Raw genomic sequence first — 23,769 nt, 5'->3', positions numbered from 1 at the left:
CAAATAAATTATAATCATAAAATATTCCATTGACTCCCACAAAAGTTAATCTCTCTAAATAAATATAAAACATAATAAATCTCAGCAATTTGTCCTTTCTTCTCAAGCTTGACTATTTACATTAGATGTAAAGAATCATTTTAATAAATATTAGAATATGGCTTTTCAGCTCTTATACTCACAAGTGGCTGATATTCATATGGTGGAGCATATTCTTCAGCATATGTTGTCAATGTATACCTAAGAAGGGTAAGGCAATAGTTAAGAAAAGAATGACTCCAAAAGAAAAATATTTTAAATTTCGTAGTATATACTTTATATGAAATAAAAACATTTCAGGGAAGATTAGTTCTAAAAAAATTTAAAAATTTAAAAATTCCAAGCCCTCATTTATAGCATTACCTACCACTACCAGAATGCCCTTCCTTTAATTACTTGAAATTCTGCACCACCTACTATTCTTCTGTACTAACAATACGCTGCCAACCCTAAGTCTCTAAGCTCAGGTGCATTCCAGACCTTTGGGGTTCTCTTTTCCACTCACTTTCTGCCTCCCAAACCTTTTTGACCCTATGCCATGTGTTCTCTGCTAGATGACAACTGAAAAGATAAGAGAAGACAACCAGGTGGACTGAGATTGCATAGCTTCCCCAACCTCCACCCCAGTAAGCACATAGAAATGCTGGATGAAATACATCCTCCCTTCCCAAAGTCTACAAGCACAGCCAAACTCAAAAGGGAAACCCTGTGGTGCTAGAAATGAAAGGATACTCAGAATGGGAAGCCATAAGCTGATGTCCTAAGGCTCAAAGCTGGAGTTGAACTGCCTATCAAAGGCAGGGGGCATGGCCTTGTGTTCATAGAAGGCACACAGCTAAACTTCTACTTATAGTCAGGAGTCTGTAAAGGCTATATACCTCCATATAAAAGAGACCAAAGAAACTCCAGCCATGAGACCAGGGAAACTTGCAAGAAAGTTTCTCTCTGTTTGGCGCTCAGAACAGGGGGGAAAAATTATTATCCTATGAGAAATTAAAGTCCTTTTGTTCCTGGCAATATTATGGGATTAGATGGTCAAAAAACACTTCTGAGAATTGCACACCTAAAAATATTGGGTACAAGAAAATCTAAATATTTTAACACATGGTTTAGCTAGCGGGAAAGTAGAGAATTCAATAAGTAAAAGAATTCCAAAGTAACTAGCAAGTCAACTAACAGTTATTGGGTATGGGTGCTAATATTTACTTCGTGGTAACCACCAATTGCTGCTGGACTATTGAGGTGTGATTTCCAGAGGGGCAGCATTAACATTATCTGGGAACTTATAAGAAATGCCAATACTTGGATGCCACCCCAGATCTACTGAAACTCTGGGGGTGGGCCTAGTAATCTGTGTTTTAACAAGCCCTTTAGGGGATTCTGATGCACACTAAAAGCCTGACTACTGGCAATTAAAAGAAAAAAAATTAGAAATGTAGCCTTCAAACCAGCAAATAGGATATTATTTTTAGAGACCAATCTAATAGAAAGCAGGAAAGGAGAAGAAAAGGAAGAGACAAAAATCATTTCTGTTCACAAGACAAACTAAAGTTATAAAAATAAAATTAAATACCTTTGCAATCACAATGAGAGTAAAGGGTTTAAACCCATCAGTGAAAGTATTTTCTCAGACACAAACTGAACATGAACTTGTTTTATACAGTCTAACTCTATGCTTTTTTTGGTTTTTGTTTTTGAAGTATAGTTGATTTACAATATTATATTAGTTTCAGGTGTACAGCACAGTGATTCAGTATTTTTATAGATTATACTCCATTCAAAGTCATTACAAAATAATGGCTATAAATCCCTATGTGGCAGAATATATCCTTATTGCTTATTTTACATATAGTAGTTTATATCAGTCTCATACCCCTATCTGCCCCTCCCCTAACCCCCACCCAATTGTTTCTGTTTTACTATATACATTTGTTTGTTTTATTTTTTAGATTCTGCATATAAGTGATATTATACAGTATTTGTCTTTCTCTGACTTCTTTCACTAAGCCTAATATTCTCTAGGTCCATCCACGGCACTGCAAATGGCAGATTACATTCTTTCTTTGGCTGAGTAAAATATACCATTGTATATACACCACATCCTTATCCATTAGTCTGTTGATAGATACTTTGGTTGCTCCCATATCTTGGCTATTGAAAATAGTGTTGCTATGAACATTAGGGTGCATGAATCTTTTTAAATTAGTGGTTTTTTTCTTAATATATTCTGGAGTGGAATTGCTGGACCATATGGTAGCTCTATTTTTAGTTTTTTAAGGAATCTCCATACTGTTTTCACAGTATTTGAACCAATTTGCATTCCCATCAACAGTGTAAAAGGGTTCCCTTTTCTTCACATCCTCACCAAATATTTGTTATTGGTGCTCTTTTTCAATTATAGCCATTCTGACAGGTGTGGTAATATCTCATTGTTTTGATTTGCATTTCTCTAATAATTAGCAACATTGAGCATCTTTTCATGTGCCTGTTAACCATCTATATGTCTTCTTTGGGAAAATGTCTGTTCAGGTCTTCTGCCCATTTTTGGATTGGGTTGTTTGTTTTTTTGATATTGAGTTGTATGAACTGTTTACATATTTTGGATATTAATCCCTTGTCATATCATTTGCAAATATTTTCTCCCATTCAGTAGGTTGCCTTTTCATTTTGTCAGTGGTTTCTTTTGCTGCGCAAAATGTTTAAATTTGATGAGATCCCATTTGTTTATTTTTGCTTTTATTTCTTTTGCCTTAGGAGACAGACCCCCAGAAATACTGCTATGATTTATGTCAAAGAGCATTCTGCCTATGTTTTCCTCTAGGAGTTTAATGGTATCTGGTCTTACTGTTAGGTCTCTAATCCATTTTGACTTTATTTTTTATATGCTGTTAGAGAATGTTCTAATTTCAGTCTTTTACATGCAGCTGTCCAGTTTTCTCAGCACTGCTTATTGAAAAGACTGTCTTTCTCCTTGTATATTCTTGCCTCCTTTGTCATAGATTAATTGACCTTAGGTGTGTGGGTTTATTTCTGGGCTCTCTATTCTGTTCCATTGATCTATGTGTCTGTTTTTGTGCCAGTACCATACTGTTTTGATTACTGTAGCTTTGTAGTAGAGCCTGAAGTCAGGAAAGATGATTCCTCCAGCGTTGTTCTCTTTTTCTGAAGATCATTTTAGCCATTTGCTGTCTTTTGTGGTTTTCTATAAATTTTAGAATTATTTGTTCTAGTTCTATGAAAAATGTCATGGGTATTTTGATTGGGATTGCATTAATGGCTTGCTTTGGGTAGTATTACCATTTTAACCATGTTAATTCTTCCAATCCTTGAACATGGGATGTCTTTCAATTTTTTGGTATCATCTTCAATCTCCATCATCGATATTTCATAGTTTTCAGAGTATAGGTATTTCACTTCCTTGGTTAAGTTTATTTCTAGGCATTTAATAATTTTTGATGCAATTTTAAATGAGCTTTTTTCTTGCTTTCTCTTCCTGATAGTTCATTATTAGTGTATAGAAAAGCAACAGATTTCTGTATATTAATTTTGTATCCTGCAACTTTAGTGTATTCATTTATCAGTTCTAATGGTTTTTTGGTGGACACTTTAGGGTTTTCTCTATATAATATCATGTCATCTGCAAATCATCACAGTTTTACTTCTTCCTTCCAATTTGGATGCCTTCTATTTCTTTTTCTTTTTCCTTTTTTTTTTTTTTTTTTTTTATTACTGCTATGGCTAGGACCTCCAATACTGTGTTAAACAGAATTGGCAAGAGTGGGCATCCTTGTCTTGTTCCTGAATTTAGAGGCAAGGTTTTCAGCTTTTCACTACTGAGTTTGATGTTAGCTGTGTGTTTGTCATAAATGGCGTTTGTTATGTTGAGATATGTCCCCTCTATACCAAGTTTGATTAGAGTTTTTATCATGAATAGATGTCGAGTTTTGGCAAATGCTTTTTCTGTGTCTATTGAGATGATCATGTGGTTTTTATCCCTCCTTTTGTTAATGTGGTGTAGCACATCGATTGATGTTCTTCTTCATGAGTTTGAAAGAATTCCTTTGTGAAGTCATCTGGTCCTGGACTTTTGTGCTGGGAGATAGTCATAGATAGGTAAGTAGGTAGGTAGGTAGGTAGGTAGGTAGATAGGTAGATAGGTAGATAGATAGAAAGAAAGAAAGAAAGAAAGAAAGAAAGAAAGAAAGAAAGAAAGAAAGAAAGAAAGAGAAAGAATAGATAAACAAATTCAATTTTACCACTAGTGATCACTCTGTTCAAATTGTCTGTTTCTTCTTGATTCAGTCTTAGCAGGGTGTACATTTCTGGAAATTCATCTGTTTATTCTAGGCTGTCCAACTGGTTGGCATACAACTGCTCATAACATTCTCTTATAGTTTTTTTTGTACATCTGTTATATCGGTTGTTATGTCTCTTAGTTCATTTCTTATTTTGTTTATTGAGTCCTCTCCTTTTCCTTCTTGGTGAGCCTAGATAGAAGTTTATCCATTTTGTTTATCTTCTCAGAAAAACACCTCTTTGTTTCATTGATCTTTCCTGTTGTTTTTTTGTTCTCTATTTTATTTATTTCCTTTCTGATCCTTATTATTTCCTTCCTCCTGCTGACTTTGGGCTTTGTTTACTCTTCTTTTTCTAATTCCTTTAAATGGTAGGTTAGGATTTTGAGATTTTTCTTGTTTCTTGAGGAAGACCTGTATCACTATAAACTTTCCTCTTAGAATCGCTTTTGATGCATCCTGTAAATTTTGGAAAGTTATGTTTCCATTTTCATTTGCAAGTACCACCCAGTGATGTGGAATAAGTGAGGCTAGAATGTTAGCTCAGCTCAGGCTGGTACATGTGCCGAGGTGGTTGTAGGAAACCCAGCAGCCACTAGAGCAGTCCTCAATTTGCTTTCTCCACTCTGCCTCATCTTGTTAGTCCCAGCGGTCCTCCAACCAGCCAAGAGGGCATATCTCCCTCTTTTTCAGACCCCAGGACTGAGGTACCCCATCTGTGGCTTGAACGGCTCAGTCTCCAGGGCAGGTCTCCACCTGTGTAATCTTCCTTTTCTTCTGAGTCCCCTCCCAGAAGCACAAGTCCCAATTTGATTGCTTTTCTTCCCTTCCTATCCAATTACACGTGGACCTTTCTTACAGCTTTGGTTGTACAGAGGTCTTTCTGCCAGTTTACATTTAGTATCCAGTGAGAATTGTTCCACATGTAGATGTATTTTTGATGTGTTCATGGGGGTAGGTGTGTTCCACATCCTCCTACTCTGCCATCTTGGTTGATCTCCTCCCTAACTCTATGCTTTTACACCTAAAATAAAATTGTTTTCAAAGAAAGTTTGAAAGTAAATGGATATAAAAAGATATATCCAGCAAATATTAACCAAAAGCAAATAAGTGCTCTTACATTAATATTGTATGTCATCGACAATGAATCAAAAATTATTAGTTATACAGATCATTACCTACTGATAAAAGGAACAAATCACCAAGATACAACAATCCTAAATCAATAAACCTAACAACACATAGACTATGTAAGGCAAAAAAAAAGAAAAGACAGAATCACAAAGATTAAATGACAAATTCGCAGTCATAGAGGAAGACCGTTGCACATGCCTAGATCCTTTGGTTTCTTAAATCTAAATCTCTACATACATCCTCCAAAACCATACAGATCAACAGCAAAGCAAACAAAATCACACAATCATCCATGTATAGAGCATAACAGAGGCTAGAGAAGACTGCAAACTTTTGTTTACACATAGGTGGGAGAACAATCCAGAATTAGTAGAGCCAGATCTGGAGTCCATGCTAGAGCAAAATCAGGCAGGGATTACATGGAAGAGAAGAGAGAATGGCAAGTCCCAGGTGGGGATGAAACACAGAGGCATGACTTCCAGAAAGAGGGCATCCTTCCCTGATGGGGAAATACTAAGAACAAGTCTGAGACTAGAGGATTTGAATATTGGCCTTCCAAGAAAAAAGACAAAGTATGCAAGACCACAATAGCAGTCTTGGGAAGGTGCTCTCTCTGGGGAACTAGCAAGGAAAAGAAAAAGAGGAAATCAAGCCCAGAAGTTACTCTTCTAAAAAAGAGATGCCATTAATGAAATAAAGTTCACTTCACTGATTCAACAGAAGAGGGCACTCTTGAACCACGATATTGAGGAAACTCTAAATTTTTCATTCCCCTTCTGTACAATTAATTACCAGATTGTTGCTAGTCTAGGAAAATTCAACATAGTTAAAGTGAACAGAAAAAGGCAACATTACTATGAGAAGAAAATGATAAATGAGAATAAAAACTAAGCTGATGAAAATCTTCCCCAGAAACATTTTCCTAAATAGTCACAGAAATTGTCTACCAGCATTACTATTCAATGATGTACTGGAGATTCTATCAAATACAATAAAACAAGAAAAAGAAGCACAAGTATAATAGCTGGAATAGAAGAACAATATTTTCATTTTCCACAGATGATAAGGTTGTACATTTAGAATATCCAAGAGAATCTACAAATCACAGAAATAGGGAAGTTTCAGGAAGGTTGTTGGATACAAGATCAATATACAAAAATATCATACCCATACACCAGCAACACAAAATTAGAAAGCATAAAATGATAATATCCAACTTAAAATTGCAATATAAGGAGAAAATTATAAAATTTTTGAAGGACATATAATAACTCCTTTATTTATAGATGGATGACTCAATATATGTTACATATGTGTATGTGTATATATGTATACAAACACATAAAATTTGTAAAAGGTTTACTGTTTGACATTTTATGTATAGGTCTTGATTAAATTATAATTTAAAACTTCTATTGCTCAAAAGACAATATAAACAGAGTTACAAGAGAATAGATTAAAGAAGACATTACAAAATTAACCAAATTAACATTAGTACCCAGAATAAAAAAATTCTTTTAAATCAATAAAAGACAAAATCCCACAGAAAAGTAGATTTTTAAAAATACCTAGTCAGTTCACAGAAGAAACCAGAATTGCCAATAAATATTTGAAAATAAATTCAGGCTTAAAATTCTGTCTTAAATTCAGTAATTAGTGAAATGTAAAATAAGGATATGAAAGAACAAATATAATTCATACACTATTGGTGGCAACATTTTTCAAAACTGAAGATGCACATATCTTAATATCTTAATACAGCAATTCTATTTCTGAGTATGAAGAAACCCTTGCATATACACTCAAGGACATATATAAGGATGTTCAATGAAGCCTTATTTGTAAAAGCGAAATTTTGGAACCTAATGTCCATCAATAGGGTAGGTATATTGGAAGGCTAGATAAAGTCACTTCTCAAAAAAAAAAAAAAATGAAGCAAATATGTTTTAAAAAATTAACTTACATTATAACTGGATAATAAATAGATGGGTGTTTGAAAAGTACTTTACATAAAAATATTCCATAATCTTAAAATGTTTAAGTATGAATAGATTACAATGAACTTGTTTCCCTGCTTTATTCTCATACAAAGTTATGACTTAAATGATATTGATTATCAGTCAAATACGAAAGTTTGCTTTGGGCAGGCTGACCTTGCAAGCTAGCATTGGGCATCTCTCAACTAATTTAAAGCAGGCAGTAACCCATTCCCCATGTTCAGGCCCTTCTCCCTCTCTTTCCTCTCACCTCCCAGCACAGAGTCTGATACAAGGTAGGCACTGAAAAATAAACAATAAAAATAAAATTAAAATATAAAGAGATATAGATTTACCACAATGAGAATTCAAAGTAATTAGAGGCAAAATATTAAAATTGTCTATTTAAATTATTTATTAAAATTATTAAAATTAAAAGTTATCTTTTTGAAAAGGCAATGTGGCTCAACCAAATAGAAACTTTCATAATACTGAATGATGACTTTCAGTTAAAGTTACTTATAAACTCTTTGTGATTCCTCCTTCCTTTATTATAAATCTGAAGAAGGGGGTGATAATTGTTAAGTGAATGTTTAATCAAATTTGATGGTCTTTTGAGAATAAAAATATGGAAAATCAACATGGATCTTCCTTTTACATATCAACTTAAAGCTGTAGCCAAATAAAGAATGTAAGGAAAGATCAAGTCCATTAGAAGAGAAATGGCCTCCAGAGAAACTAAGGAAAGCAAAAGGTAAGAAAGATAAGGGAGGCATTGGTTCTAGGCATATCTTGGGGAAAAGGTGTCCTGGCTCATAAATAGACTTTTCTAGTTCGAGGAACAGAGCTGGAGTACATCAATGTCAGGGCGCCAATGCAACTTACAGCAGCCAACAATGACTGTAATTCACGTCTGGAATCACCAGGAGCAAGCCTATGCCATATGGCCCTGCTCTACCCCTCTATCACTATCCATAGCTGATAGGTCCAAATATCAGTCTCCAGCCCATGTCTGTCACAGCTCTCCTGTGGGATTTCTTAGTAAACACCAATGGAAAAGGGCCAGCCACTCTCCCGTGATGAGAACCATGGGATGCAACATCCCTACTCTCAGTGGGAGCAAACAAAGCAAACAGGAAGAGAATCCTGGAGGTTTTCTAGTCCTAATTCCAGCAGTCTCTGGAGCTCAACTCTTCCATGGATTTTCCCAGAGTTTCACGAGGTACTCCAGCACTTTTTAAAATTAACTCCCCTTTGGGCCCAAGATAATTTTAATTGTGCCTTCTCTCATTTACAACCAAAAGAGTCTTGACTATTACAATCAGGCAGTCAAAGTCTGAGGCCATTGATCATTATAATCATATAAACTTAACTCCCTTTGCTCTTATTCCAAACACACTGACAACCTTCTGATTATAGTTTGGCTTCCTATACAGTTTTTTTTACTGAGAGAGCAAATGCTTTTATTAGGCAGACATGACAGCTGTGCTTGAACACTTTATTTATCATTGTAAGTTAACTAAGTAGAATTCGGGCTTTTCTTGTGAGTTTAATAAGCACAAGTCTATTTCCACCAGTCAGATAAATTCTGAAGCATGAATAAAATGGTCTTTCTGGAAATATAAAACTGAAGACCAGACGCTGGTAAATTCACCAAGATAATGTCATGCTGAAAGGACACTTGGAAGTCAGACAGTTGGCATTCACCCAGCACCACCCACAGTTTGCCACAGATGCCCTCTTCAACCTTTAACAGTGGTAAGGTAGAGAGCAACTAAAGGTGTTTTGTAAGATGAGAAAGGAAAAGAAGTCTGATACTGAAGTTATCATTAAAGCCATGGTATTATTTAAAATACCTACACCTGCAATACCACCAGTGGTAACATGTATGACTCCATGACAAGAAAATGTACCAAAATCTAGGGCAAGATGAGGTACCATGGAGTCATAGTTTCTTAAATCTAGAAGAACTTTAAAGATCAAATGCTTCTTTTCTCTTTTGTTAAGAGGTGGGGCAGATATTTTCCCACCCAGCTTCCCAGCAGCCAGAATAATGGCATGTGATATATATTCAACAGATCAGATGGTCCCACCTAACAGCCTGAATCTCAGTAACTCAAAGAAGCAGAGAATTAATCTGGAATTCATCCATTTTCTGGTAGTGGTAGAAGCAGCATCCTTTAAGAGGAGTATAGCCAAAATGGGCTGTGAATTCTATTTGGCTGTATGTGGTACAAGGGAAGGGGGAATTTACAACCGCGCTGGGAAATTGTCTCATTCTCAATAGCAATCATCATTATTAAAAAAAAAACCAAACACCTCATATTGAGCTAAAATGGACATCCTTGTCATTTCTTCCTCCTTCTATTTACTAAAGGAGCCACACAGGCCAAATCTAATAGTTCTTCCACAACTGTGAATGCCAGGCCTTCTTTTCAGAAATCAACCTTGAAGAAGCTAGTGAGCAGGAGGTGGGGAGTAAAGATGAAATGGAGGATAATTTGAATCTGCTTTTACTCCTGATCCAAGCCAAGCCTTTGCTTAGTTCCCTAGCAGTTTAGAAGCAGTATTCCCCTCCCATCAATAACACAGAAGTGTGAACGCAGAGAGTCTAGTCTCTGTTTTACCACCAAGTGGTTATGGTCCTTGAGCAAGTAATTTAAACCCTCTGCATCTTAACTTCCCTCAGTAGTATCTGATCCATATGTATTTATAAAATGGATGGACGAATTCTTGAAGAACTGGAGTCCCTTATTATCTCTGTGCTTTGAATTATTCACCTATACAATTAAGAAAATACCTACGCAAATGACCTTGTATGAATGTTAGGAGGAAAGGAATAATGAACAATGCATGTGAAAGTACTTTGAAAGATATGGAGCACTCTTTACATTTAAGCATGAAAGATAACATACTATTATGGTCAAGGACAACACAGCCTCTGCAGTCAGACAGACCAGACTCGAGCTTAAAATCCAGCTCTGGTGTTTACTATGCAAGGAACTTTTGGAAAATTACTTTACCTCTCTGAGCCCCTTTGTAATGGAGGGAGTTGCAGCATCCATCTCAAAGACTGAGAATTGAATGAAATAAGGTACAAAAGTCCTTAGCTCAGTGCCAGACACATAGTATGAGCTCATTAACACTAGAAGAAAATGGAAAAATGTTCAACAACTGGGTGGTATTCTACCAAGAGGTAAGCCATTACACAAATGCCTGAGTAGAAAAATAAAAGTTAATACTTTGCACTGTACTTTGAGAAAATTAAAAAAAAAAAAAAAAACAATGCTTTTGCTATTCATATTCAGTCCCTTTCCTCTGTAGAGTGCCAAAGGTTTTACAGATGCTAATGCCCCAGTGAGAGGAATAAATTAGAGTTTAAACTGTGGCCCAAGTTTGCTACTGCTGCTACTGTGAAGTAATCACTCCACACACATATGGATAAGTGCTCTATGCCAACAACAAAAACTTAACTGTCTGAAGTACTACTTGGCCTCATTTAACTTGTCCATTTATGTGACTACAGATGCCCTTCTCCTTAGAACCATAAAATTTTAGAGCAGGAAAGGACTTTACAGATCATTGGTTCAATCCTCTCATTTTCCAGATGGAAAAAGCTGGAGCCCAGGGAGGGTTATTAGCCAGCACTAGGTCACATAGCAGGTTTGATGCAGGTTCTGAAATAAAATCTACGTCTCCAATTTTCTTATACCACACCCTTTCTAAAAAACCACACTATGTCCAAAAAGTTACCCAGTGATCCAAAACACTACTAGTTTCTTTCTTCTCCAGTCATGAGGATCACATAAATGTTTGGATGAATTCTGGAAACAAGACACATTTATCATAAAATTTCAACAATAAACACTAATCACTACCACCAGAAGGTAATGAAATCTGGCAAAAAAGGACAAAACACATTAGTTAGAGCTGACCTTGTTAAGAGGTCTACCTTGCTTCTTCTCTATCTTCCAGTAGGTGGTCAGTACTTCTGGGCTGCCGTCAAACTGACCCAGGAGCCCGTGGACCTGCTTCTCACCCAGCAAATATTCTATGCCAGAACTGGCTTTTCCCATCAAAAAACTGAATGTCTCCTGTGAATCATTATCCCAGGACCTCACGTGGTCACATAGGCATAATTAAACAAGGTCTTCTGAGAAATGTGATCTTAAAGTTGTATTTATACTACATCTCCCATTCAAAATTAGATTTGCTTGATATAGATTTTGTTGTTGTTGTTTTGTTCTGTTGTTTTGGTTCCTGGTTGTTTGTTTAATGGTCACAGACACAGTTGGGATATTATACATGGAAAACCTTGTTTCTTAGAAGGAAACAGCTACCACCACTGGGTTCTATGGAAAAATCATAAAATGATTTTGTGTTAGGTAATCAGACATCCAGGAGCCTTCTGATAATTAGCTAGTTTTCCACACTCCATAAAGAGTACTTTCAAATTAAGTGAGAGTTCTTTGAAGATTCTCAAGAACAAGGTAGGAGGGCAAAGAAAGACTCTTCAATTAACTTACTAATTATATTCATGTTCACATTCACTTTTCCTATGCAGCTTAAAGGAAATGTGCCTCATTACTTTTCTACAGCTTTAATGTCTCTATTCCTCTGGTAAAATTAATGTATGTATGTTAGAGACCACCCCCTCCCAAACATGCAACTGTATCCCTTTGAGACCATAAGAGCAGTTCTTTGAGACTCCTTGACTTTCATCCCTTCCATCACTAGCCAACGCCAATTCCTTGGAAACTCACTGATGGAAATGTGATCCACTCTCAAGAGAAACAATAACTCTAGTTCTTGATGAGCTCAATCTAGCCTCAAAGCAATCTCATTTTTAAAGTGTAAGTCATTGATATCACTTCTGGTCTCAACCTGACTGCTTCATATATTGCAATTGTTTAAAATTTATTTCTATCTGTGACATATGTGCAAGGAATTATCCACAGAGCCCTTTTCTCTAGTTAAGGTCAGGAGAATAAGTCCAGTGGTGTCAAACATTCTAGTTATTCTGATTTTCAATATGTTCCACTGAGATGTTTGCTGCCAATTTAAGGAAGAAAGGTGTTGTGTCTTCTTCACATTGGTTCAAAATAAAGTAGGTGGGCTACTGGTTGAGTTATGAGAAAAGAGACTGTCAAATGCTATCACAATGTAGCAGATGTTATCTAACATTAAGATAAATGCATCTGATTAATGTCTCTTTAATAACAAAGCTATACCTGTATCTTATTTTTCCCATTGAGATAACCTAAAGTTTAAATTTACATTATGATTACAGCTTTTCTTTTATAAGTCGAAGCACATTATTTTGGTCCATTGAACAAACTCATTTTTATTCATTGCCTTTTAAAGTTGACATTTAACTTCTATAGCTGTATAGTCGGCAAGAAGCAAAAGAATACTTAATATTCAAGAGAGTAGAATCTACAACACCACAGCAGTCTATTGTATGGAATGTCCTATAATTAGCATACAGTAACTGAAAGAAAGAATTATATATGGAATTAGTGGAGGACATTGAAGGCGCTCAAGTATTTATTTCCTTGCTAATCCTTGTGAATCAAATAAAACAAACAAGTAATTCAAGCAGTTCAAACTAATAAGAGCTGATTTCCTAAAAGACTATGTCTTTTAATGCATTTACCAGAATAGAATTGAGAACAATTTTGACCTTTCAGCCTAAATTAAATAAAATAGGAATTAGCCTTACCCCTTTTCCGTTATAATTAACTGTTCAACATCAGAAATAATTAATTTGTTCATTCAAGAAATTAATCATATCTGTTGTAGGCTAGGCTCTCTGTTAGCACTGGGGGAGAGCTGCAAGTCTTGTGCTTCAGAGCACTGAATTCAGCAAGAAAAACAAACAAGAATGCAAGTAATTGCAACCTAGGTAAATAGTGTTAGAATACTAGAAGTACATGGTGCTATGAACACCCACAAGGGACCTAACACGGGTGCTGGAGGTGGCAGTAGGAAGGTCCTTTGGAAGAGGTGACATTTCAGATGAGACTGGATGACTTCAGGGTTAAGATTAAATGTACACACCTCATCTTGCTTCCTCAAAAAGCTCCACTAAAATCAAAGAGACTTAAAAAATAAATAAATCCTCAAGAACAATGAGAATGGAAAAAGGAACAAGAGAAACAAATTTCAGAAACTCAAGAGAAGATCGACAAGTGGTCTCTGACTTATCAGAAAGCTGAAAACATCCTAAATCACCAAAGAAGGATTGATTGGGGGAAGGGATGTTTCAAAAGCAGATAAGATCCAGGCTCCTCCTGCACATTTCACTGCTGCATAACTGCCCCTCCCTTACTCCAGCAGGAAGCTAGAAATTTATTCCCTAGAAAGGGTAAAAGAGAAAGTCCTTGACCAACAACACAGTTTGGTGACCATACCCAGTGAGGGATTAATATCGACATCCCAGCCAATTACTTTGCTCACTCCAAGAACACAGGCACTGAATGGTGCGATCACCCTTCAGATGGGAGATCTGGGGAACTTCCTCTGGAGAATCTGGCCAGTCTACGAGGAAAGACTGAAATATTGACACCAGGGCTTTTACAAAAAAGGAGAGGAGAGGAGGGGAGAGGAGGGGAGGGGAGGGGAGGGGAGGAGAGGAGAGGAGAGGAGAGGAGAGAAGAGCCACCTAGATCCCTCCAGCGAAGCTCCAAATCAACAAGCCTCACACACAGGCTCTGAGCCTCATGTCTTAATCATGAGCAGAGAACCAAGAACTGATAACCAAGTATTTGAGGAAAGTGTCTAGCATGAAAGACAGATACTAAACAAATAAATAATAGGCAAATTAACAAAAAAGTAACTTGGAGGAAATAGATACTATGCATGGAGAAAAAAAATTTTAAGAAAAACAAACTATCATTAACATCCCCCGATAGATATTTCAATCATGAAACCAAAAAAAAAAAAAAAAAAAAAAAGGATTCTATAAAAATAGAAGGATTCAGAAAACAAAAAGTGAATTCAATAGTAGGGCTGAAGACACAGAGATCAAAGTAGATTGTAAAGATAAATAAAAAAAATAGAGAAAAGACAAGAAAATTAGAGGACCGGGCCAGGCAAACCAACATGCAAATAAAAGATTTCTGAAGAGTTGAAATAGAGAAAATGGAGGGTATAAATCATCAAAGATATAAGAATATTTTCCTGAACTAGAATATGAAAAGGAATACATGTATGTGTATGTAGGACTGGAACATTTTGCTGTATACCAGAAATTGACACAACTTTGTAAACTGATTATACTTCAGTAAAATCAATCAATCAATCAAGAAGATTTTCATGATCTGATAGAGTTTCTAGACTGAAAGGGTTTGCCAAGTGTCTGGCCTCAGCTTATTTGCATAGCAAAAAATTTACTATTTTAACTGTTTACATGTATTAACTTGCTTAATCATCTCAACAATCCTATAACATTGGTGGCTTTATAATCATCATCCCCATTTTACAGATGAAGAAATTGAGGTACAAAATGGTTAAACAACTTGCCCTACTTCACACAGCTAGTAAGTGACAGGCGCAGGATTTGAAGGCAGGTAATGTAGCTCTGGGGCTCACTACATAATACTACTATGCAGAAGGGAGCATCACTGTGAAAGTTCAGAATACATTATAGATAGTTCTGTTTGATTTTTAAAAAGCAGTAGTATGTAGCATTTTAATAATGCATGCAGAGCCTGGCCCTTGACCAAGAATCTGAAGGAGACCCCATGTAGACTTCTGTTCCCATCTCTATGTACAACTTCCTTGTCTCCTAAATATTCTGTCCTACAAATACCAGTTACATCAGAAGCTCTAAATTCCTATTCCCATCTCCCAGCTCAACTGCTACTCTACTCTTGGGCTCACCACCCTGCACGGACCGGGAGAAGTGACCTTGGTGAGGAAGTGACCCTCACCTCTCATCTTAAGGAGCACAGAACTGCATTGGTTGCTATTCAACCTTTGACGACAGTTGCCTAACGTATTTTGCCCAGATCTATAATTATTCATGGCAGGATAGTAAATCTGAAACCAGTCCTCATACGCCTGAAGATATCTTTATTTGACTCTCACATTTAAATAATTCTGGGTTCAAAGTTCTTTTCACTTCAATACTTTGATGTTATGCTCTTCACTCCAGTGTTACTGTTGGGAAGTTAATATTAACCTGATTTTTATTATTTTGCTGTACATACGCAACTGTTTCCTTTATTTTCCTAGGTAATAAAACTTTAAATTTCTCTTCCATTGGCTTTAAATTCCTGTTACATTTGTTCCATCAAGTCTGCTTCCTCTGGTATAGGTTGTCCATATCTTGTCATTCTTCATGATGCTTTTGTTCTTTAGATGAGTCATGATTTTTTTAAGACTAGGACTTCATCTGCAGTATTCCTAAGACAATCAGTCGCTTCTGTTTTGGTGATGACATAAGTGGGCCACTGAAAAGGGAGGCTCAGCTGGTGTCTTCACTGTGAGTGTGGGAGATACGAGTTGAGTGCCTCTACTGCACTTCTCTGGGCTTAACTGTACTTGTTTTCCCACATTTCTTTCTCCTCAAGATATACTGCCTGGTTCCTCTATATCCAAGATTGCGTCCCCTAACTGGAGTTGGGGGAGACAACTCAGGGTCCTCCTGGCTATCTGTGCTGTCATTGTAGATCATAATGCTGAGATCAGACCTGCAAGGAGGTGGGTTGTTGGCATCAAAACTTGTATTATGTAGATACCTGGGTGTCTCATTTTCTGCCCTGGACTGAAAATAGTACTCAAAATAAATGCAGAAAAATCCAACTTTGAACATATAATCCAAGTTTGCAAAAATAATAGATAAGACTTGTTCAGTGCCTATCCAAAACTGGCCCACTGAGATCACAGCTCTCAACCTGGATTAGCACAAACCTCCATCTAGAGATTTCAATCTTGCCTTCTCTCTTCTTCCCTCCTCCCATCCCTCAGCTCTCCCCTGCCCTAGCACATCATCTTCTTTAGAGTTTCTCAGAGTTTTGATAGAGTTGTCAAAGTCTGCCTCTGGATTCATTCTGTCTTCCCATGTCTTGGCTGGGACTTCTAGATTTCAGCTCAGGGAAGGGAGCCAGCAAGATGTTTTAGCACATCACCCTCATGGGAGTCAGAAGGTCACCCTTCTCAAGGATCATTCTGCGGATACTCCTTGTGGATCTTCCAGCCTACTTAGACATGCTACAGCAGGTTGTGGGGGACACAGACCAGGCCAGCCTTGCTGGAGTAATCAGTGTTAGAACTATTAGTGTTAGAACATCTGGCCAGAATGACAACAGATGACTGTGAAATGGGGTGGGACATTATCATTTAGGGCACTTTCCATCCCCACCCTAGGCAGACTCTGCAAAATAGCTTAGCTCTAATGCCAGACAGTTCTGAAAGGAAGCAAAAACTTTTAAATTGCCAGCGATGATAACATGTACTCATATCTTCATAATACACAATCCAACACTTAGAATTTTTTCATGCTTGTAAGTACCTAGATTTCATCAGTTATCTATACATCATTACAGAAACTATGAAATTTTGTCTTCTTTAGAAAGATGAGTGAAGAAATTTCTTTCCTGTAGTAACAAGCCATGCTGCCCCAAAATAAATGTATTTCTTTTATCAGTAAAAAACAGTAGTGCTGCTATGCAGTCAGTTCTCATTATTCACAGTAATGTTCTATAAAATCACTGTGAACACTGAATTAGCAAATAATGAACCACCGTTCTTAGGGAAAATACAGGATTAGGGTCCTTTGAGCCTCTGGTCACAACATATTTATCAACCAATCAATACATACTCTGGTTTTATGTGTGTTTCTGTTTAAAGACACTTTATTTAATATATAGTTGCTTCATTAACATTAAATATGGCCAATAGCACTGTACCTCATGCCTCAAGAAAGGTTATCTAACACAGGTTTTCTGCATAAGGCACATCAGAGCCTTCGTGCACTTAGGAACACTAGACAGCACTTTAGCACTACACTTGGAAGCCATTTCAAACAGCAAGATCATCAACAAGAAGCACAAAACATAAAAATGCAAAAAAAAAAAAAAAAAAAAGAAAGACACTAACGAGACTGTGAAAAGGACACTTGCAGACAGTATGAGAGCTGACTCTCAGGTTCCACCTCAGCTGGGAATGTATGCGTTGGATGGCTCCAATGTTTTGCCATTTTATGCATATCTGTGAATGACTGCAACAGTACCCTTAGTATTGATTTGGTGGTTACAAATAAATTTTAACAAGTTAGAGAATTCACAAATGTGGAATCCACAAATAATGAGGATTGACTGTATTATTATTATCATTATTATTATTATTATTATTATTACTACTACTACTACTAATGCTGTTTGCTTATGGGGGAAAAAACCTTTTGTTAAAGAAGTCTGTAAGATGCCACATAAAAGGCATTTTGTCAACCTTGGTTCACCCCTCACCCCTTCACCCCTGCAAACAAACCCCTGAATCATTAAGAAACACTTTGTGCAATCTGCAGCGGTTTAGGGACTACGAACATTTTGCGCCAATCTGGTGGGGGTCGAGTAAAGAGAGCTCCAAAGCCTGTAGTAGGCAATCCAGTGTCCCTGGAAACAAGATAACAATTTTTAGAAAACATGTCAGTCTGACATTTATAAACTTTCAAAGTCATACAGAACTACTTTGGGGGTTGAATGTTTATAACAATTATTTTTTAAAAGATTTGCATGTCTGCAACTTTAACGCACTTTGCAAAATAAAATGTCCCAACAAGAAAAAGGAAAGAAAGTTCAGCATTTGGTCCAGTAACTAAAATACAAGATGAAGTGTATGTCACACATTTCCATGGAAAGGCATCGTGCCAGGATGCATATCTCCAGATATGACTAAGAAACAGTTCCTACCCTCAAGGAACAATCTCAGAGGAAATACTTTCATATAAATAACTAGAATGTAAGTCCAACTGCTATGCAGAACATAAACAAAATGCTCAGAAAGCAAGAATATAACAGCAATTAATTCTGATTAATGACAGCTTACCTGATTCTTACTGCATGTCAGGCAATATCTTTATGCACATTTCATACTGCTTTTCTTGTAAATTTAAAACAACCCTATGAAGTAGATACTTTTATAACTCCCATTTTATGTAGATAAACTGAGGATTATAAACACCACATAACTTTCATAAGTAAATTGTGGAGATGAGATTCATACCTATGTGGTCAGAACCATGACAAGCAAAAATGTGTAAAGCTGAAATGACATTTTAGCTGGACCTAGAATGAGTAGTGCTGATTGGCAAACAACCAAGGGAAAGGGAATTCTAAATAGAGGGAGTGGCATGAACAGAAAGCATGGAAGCTTGAGATGTGTTGATTGCGGTTGACATGGTCCTGTAACATGTAGCTGGGGCCACTACACCTGTTCTCTCCTTATATAAACCCTTTCCTGCATGTGCCTGTTCTAAGCAAAGGAAAGTATTAACCATACCTTTTAATAATCCCAGAGCTCATTGTTTCCTCATTCAATAAAGCCTTGCTCTTTATTTCAGCCAAATCTGTGTTTAAACAAACTTGTGCCATTTTTTCATGTGTTTCTGATATCCAAATCTGAAAATAGAGAAGCCACGTATAAGAAAAATAAATAAATAGTCAAAAATGTTCAGTTACTAAAGTACATTTCTGTTGAAGTACATTCTGATTTTAATTGTTCACTCCATTAACCTTGGAAAATTAGAAATGTCTCATAGCAGCCAATTGCTATGAGAATATCATCATCATAAATATGTGAAAATGGCAATTCCTTACTTTGTTTTGTTGGAAAATAAAAATCAAATTTGTTGTTTCCATAAAATGGAAAGTACAACATTCCACTAAATACTAACTCTTACCTTCTTTCCATTTCCTTCTCAAGGTTAGTATATTTAAACTTCTCTAAGTAAGAAAATGTAGTAATCACTTTGTAAGTCACATAGGACTTCAGATACCATCATATTATCCATTCTTTATAACAGAGGATAACTCAATGAATTATCAAGCAATTATTACTCTGGAAAAACCCTGCAAATTACAAGAAGTACTCAAAGTCAATTGCAGAAGCATCATGGGTAATATCGAGGGGATCTTAGGAACAAAAATGGATGCTGAGCATTCAACATTTTTCCCATACAAAACTCTAGAAGATCACAAATATGAAGGTTCACAGCAGAGAATCAGAACTCACCACCACCAAGAGAACCCATTACTTTTTCCTGAAGACTAGCTTCCCTAAGACATCCAGTGAAGCCCCAGATCACATTAATCCCACTAAATTATGTTTACAAAAAAAAAGAGAAAGAAATTACGGTTTAGAAATGAGGAAGCTTCAGCTGCAAAATATCATAGCTAGAGGAGGTGCCAAGATGGCAGAGTAGACAGACTCACAGCTCACCCTCTCCCACAAATACACCAAGAATTACGTCTGCAAACCCACTAAATGACACAGAATACCTACTGAACTCTGGCAGAGTGTCTCTCACTTCAATATACAGGAGGATTCTCACAAAATCCAGTAAGAGAAAAAGAGAAAAAATGAAAAATTTCAGGACCAGTCTTGCAGGGAGGGAGCAGCATAGGAAGAAAGGCACCCTCATGCTGGGACACCCACTCTCCAGCCAGGAGGTCAGAGGAAACAGAAGCAGAGCTTCCAAGGCTCGGAGGAGAAAGTGGCAGCTGCTTGTCAGACAGAACTAAGGGAAACGGCTGGTACCTGCGATCCCCAGCCCTAGACACAAACTGACAGGGACAAGCTGGGACTGGCTACTGGAGATCTGTGAGGAGCCTGGGCAGAGGGCTGGGGCCCACTGCACAGAGGCAGCGTCAGGGACTAGAGGGTGGTGTGAACTCTGACTGGGGGAGTGTACGAAACAGAACAGCCTGGGATCCCCATAAAAAAGCAACACTGCTGGTGTGAGGGAGGGGGAGGTGTGCAACGCAGCTGCGCCATAGGTGCTTTCTTCACTTGGCTCCACTGTTGGTATGTTCTCACAAGAAGAGAGGTGAGGCTTAGTCATAGCCATTACTGTTGTGTGGAGGTGGGGCTGAAAGCTGAATCCATACCCAGTGGCCCTGCAACTTCACAGCTGGGACTGATATTTGTTTACAGCCCTAGATAGAGAGGTTGGATTTTGCTCTCTCTGGACCCTTTGTGGACCCATGCCTCTGGGACGAACAGGCAGGGAGAGGAGTTGTGCTGCACGAGTACAAGTGGCAAGTATGAGTACTGGTATTTACAACAGGCCTGTGTACTGTACCATATGCGGAGGCAAGGCTAGGGTCTGTGCTGACCTGTGGTGTACCACATATTCAGGTGTATGTCTGCACAGTTGGGATGGCAGGTTCTAGCGCCTAATATTGGCAGATCTGCATGGGTGGTTCCTGAGGCCCAGAACCTAAGGAACATGAGAGTAGGTGCCTGACACTCCCGCAGCTAAGGCAGGGACAAAGGCAGCGTCAACAAAGAGTACTTTGTAAGCCCGCATAACAAGTGACAGACAACACCACAGAGGACACTTCCCAGTGGACATCTGCCAACTCTTCTTCCCAGCTGAAGCACTCCAACCCTGTGTACCACACACCACAGCTCAGAAATGGGTCTAGAAGCCTTTATTCCAGCAACAGGGGAGCAGACCAGGCCCCTGTCAAGGCTGTGACAACCACAGAACAAAAAAGGAGATCCCACTCAACAACAACAATTAGGGCAGGCTCTGATCACCACAAAACCAACCACACCCCAAATCAAAGGGGTAACAGCCAACACACATGGAAGAAAGATGTGGCAACCATCCATAATAAGAACAGCCTTCACAACAAAACTATTAGATGCACGCAGTCTACACAGGAACACTACCACTTTAAATAAAAACAAACAAAAAATAGTAGATAACTGATACTCCTAAATCTACAGAGCCAGAGAAATATAAGTAAAATGAAGAAGCAGAGGAACCACTCCCAATTAAAAGAACAAGAGAAGTTCCCTGAAAGAACGAACAATGGATAGACCTCAACAGTCTACTAGGTCATGACTTCAAAAAGGGGGTGATTAAAGCACTGAAAGAAATAAGAGAGACTATGAATAGAGACAGAGAATACTATAAAAAGGAAATAGAAACTATAAAGAGGAGCCAGTTAAAAACAGACAACTCAATGGCTGAGATAAGAGCCAAGCTAAAGGCAGTCAAAAGCAGACTAGATAATGCAGAAGAATGAGTAAGTGACTTAGAAGAGAAGATAGCAGAAGTCACCCAATCAGAGTAGCAGACAGAAAAGCAAGTAAAAAACAATGAAAGCAATATAAAGGACTTATGGGATAAAATAAAACATGCCAACCTAAGCATAATAGAGGTCCCAGAAGGAGAAGAAATAGAAAAGGGGATTGAAAAGGTAATTGAAGAAATCATGACTGAAAACATTCCAAACCTAATGAAGGAAACAGATATCCAAGTACAGGAAGCACAGAGGGTCCCAAACAAGAAGAACCCAAACAGAACTACACCAAGACATATTATAATTAAGATGCCCAAAGTTAAAGAAATGATTCTAAAGGCAGCACAAGAAAAACAAAGAGTTAGTTATAAGGGAACCCACATAAGGCTTTCAGCTGATTTCTCTACACAAACTCTGCCGGCCAGAAGGGAGTGGCAAGATATATTCAAAGTCCTGAATGAGAAAAACCTACAACCTAGGATACTCTATCTGGCAAGACCATCCTTCAGAGTAGAAGAAAAGATAAAGAACTGCACAGACAAGCAAAAACTAAAAGAATTCAGCAATACTAAACTTATCCTAAAAGAAATACTGGAGGATCTACTCTAAATTGAAAAGAAGCAGGAAGCTATAGAAGTAAGAAAATCATAATTGGAAATGAAATAACTACAGTAAGTTGCAAGAGAATTAACATGAAGATGTAAAATAAAAAAGCCAACAAAATCATAAAAGGTGGGAGACAGGAGTAAGAAAATATAGGTTTTTATTGTTTTTCTTTGCCTTTTTTCTTTTATCTTTTTTTTTTTCTTCATTCTTTTTAGGATGTGTTTGAGCCTACATGACTACCAGTTTAAAGCAAACAAATATAGTGAGGGGTTAACATACTTGAAAAACAGATCAATCAAAAGCATACAATAGAGTCACAAAAACCGAAAAGAAGCAAAGCTAATATAAAAGAAAATTATCAAACCACAAAAAGGAAAAGAAAGGAACAAAGAAGAAATACCAAATCAACTGGAAAACAAAGTTCAAAATGGCAATAAACACGTATCTATCAATAATTGCTATAAATGTCAATGGATTAAATGCTCCAAAAGACATAGAGTGGCAGATTGGATAATAAAACAAAAACCCACCATACGCTGTCTACAAGAGACCCACTTTAAAGTGAAGGACACACATAGATTGAAAGTGAGAGGATGGAAAAAGATTTCATGCAAATGGAAATGACAAGAAAGTGGGAGTAGCAATCCTCACAGCAGACAAAATAGACTTTAAAACAAAGGCCATAAAGAAAGATAAAGATGGACACTATATAATGATCAAAGGAGCAATACAAGATGAGGATATTACACTCATTAACATATATGCACCCAACATAGGAGAACCTGAACATATAAAACAAATACTAATAGACATAAAGGGAGACACTGATGGGAATACAATAATAGAAGACTTTAACACCCCACTGACATCATTAGCCAGGTCTTCCAGACAGACAATCAATAAGGAAACAGATTACTAAATGACACAATAGAAAAGTTGGACTTGGTTGATATTTTTAGGACGTTACATCCCCCCCAAAACAGAATACACATTCTTTTCAAGTGCTCATGGAACATTCTCTATGATAGAGCACATACTCGGTCACAAAAGAAGCCTCAACAAATTTAAGATGACAGAAACTATTTCAAGCATCTTCTCTGACCACAATGGCATAAAACTAGAAATCAACCACAGAAAAACAAATGAGGAAAAAAATGACAGCATGGAGACTAAATAACATGCTACTAAAAAATGGGTCAATCATGAAATCAAAGAAGAAATTAAAAAATACCTTGAGACAAATGACAATGAAAATACAACCACACAAAATCTATGGGATATAGCAAAAATAGTCCTAAGAGGGAAGTTCATAGCAATACAGGCCTTTCTCAGAAAACAAGAACAATCTCAAATAAACAACTTAACCTTCCACCTAAAATAATTAGAAAAAGAAGAACAAATAAAATCCAAAGTCAGCAGAAGGAAAGAAATAATAAGGATAAGGGAGGAAATAAATAAAAT

At 37.1% G+C, this 23,769-nt stretch overlaps 1 protein-coding gene across 10 annotated transcripts in view; it reads right to left on the bottom strand.

Annotated features, from left to right (window-relative positions):
* Positions 1-23,769, bottom strand: part of C4H9orf135 (chromosome 4 C9orf135 homolog) — a 240,842-nt gene that overhangs the window by 145,434 nt on the left and 71,639 nt on the right. For all 10 annotated transcript variants that reach the window (XR_004319249.1, XR_004319252.1, XR_004319251.1 and 7 more), the window contains 3 exons: positions 18,950-19,068; positions 17,995-18,063; positions 183-240 (listed from right to left, as the gene is read on the bottom strand). Coding sequence is in view for 6 of the 10 variants with exons in the window: in XM_014551797.2 (XP_014407283.1) it covers positions 183-240; positions 17,995-18,063; positions 18,950-19,068 (246 nt within the window). In the remaining 4 variants the exon portion in view is untranslated. The remainder of the gene's footprint in view (positions 1-182; positions 241-17,994; positions 18,064-18,949; positions 19,069-23,769) is intronic.

The sequence above is a fragment of the Camelus ferus genome, chromosome 4, assembly GCF_009834535.1.
Source record: "Camelus ferus isolate YT-003-E chromosome 4, BCGSAC_Cfer_1.0, whole genome shotgun sequence".
NCBI lineage: Eukaryota > Metazoa > Chordata > Mammalia > Artiodactyla > Camelidae > Camelus > Camelus ferus.
The sequence above is the reverse complement of the archived record's forward strand: the minus strand, read 5'-3'. Positions and strand labels throughout refer to the sequence as shown.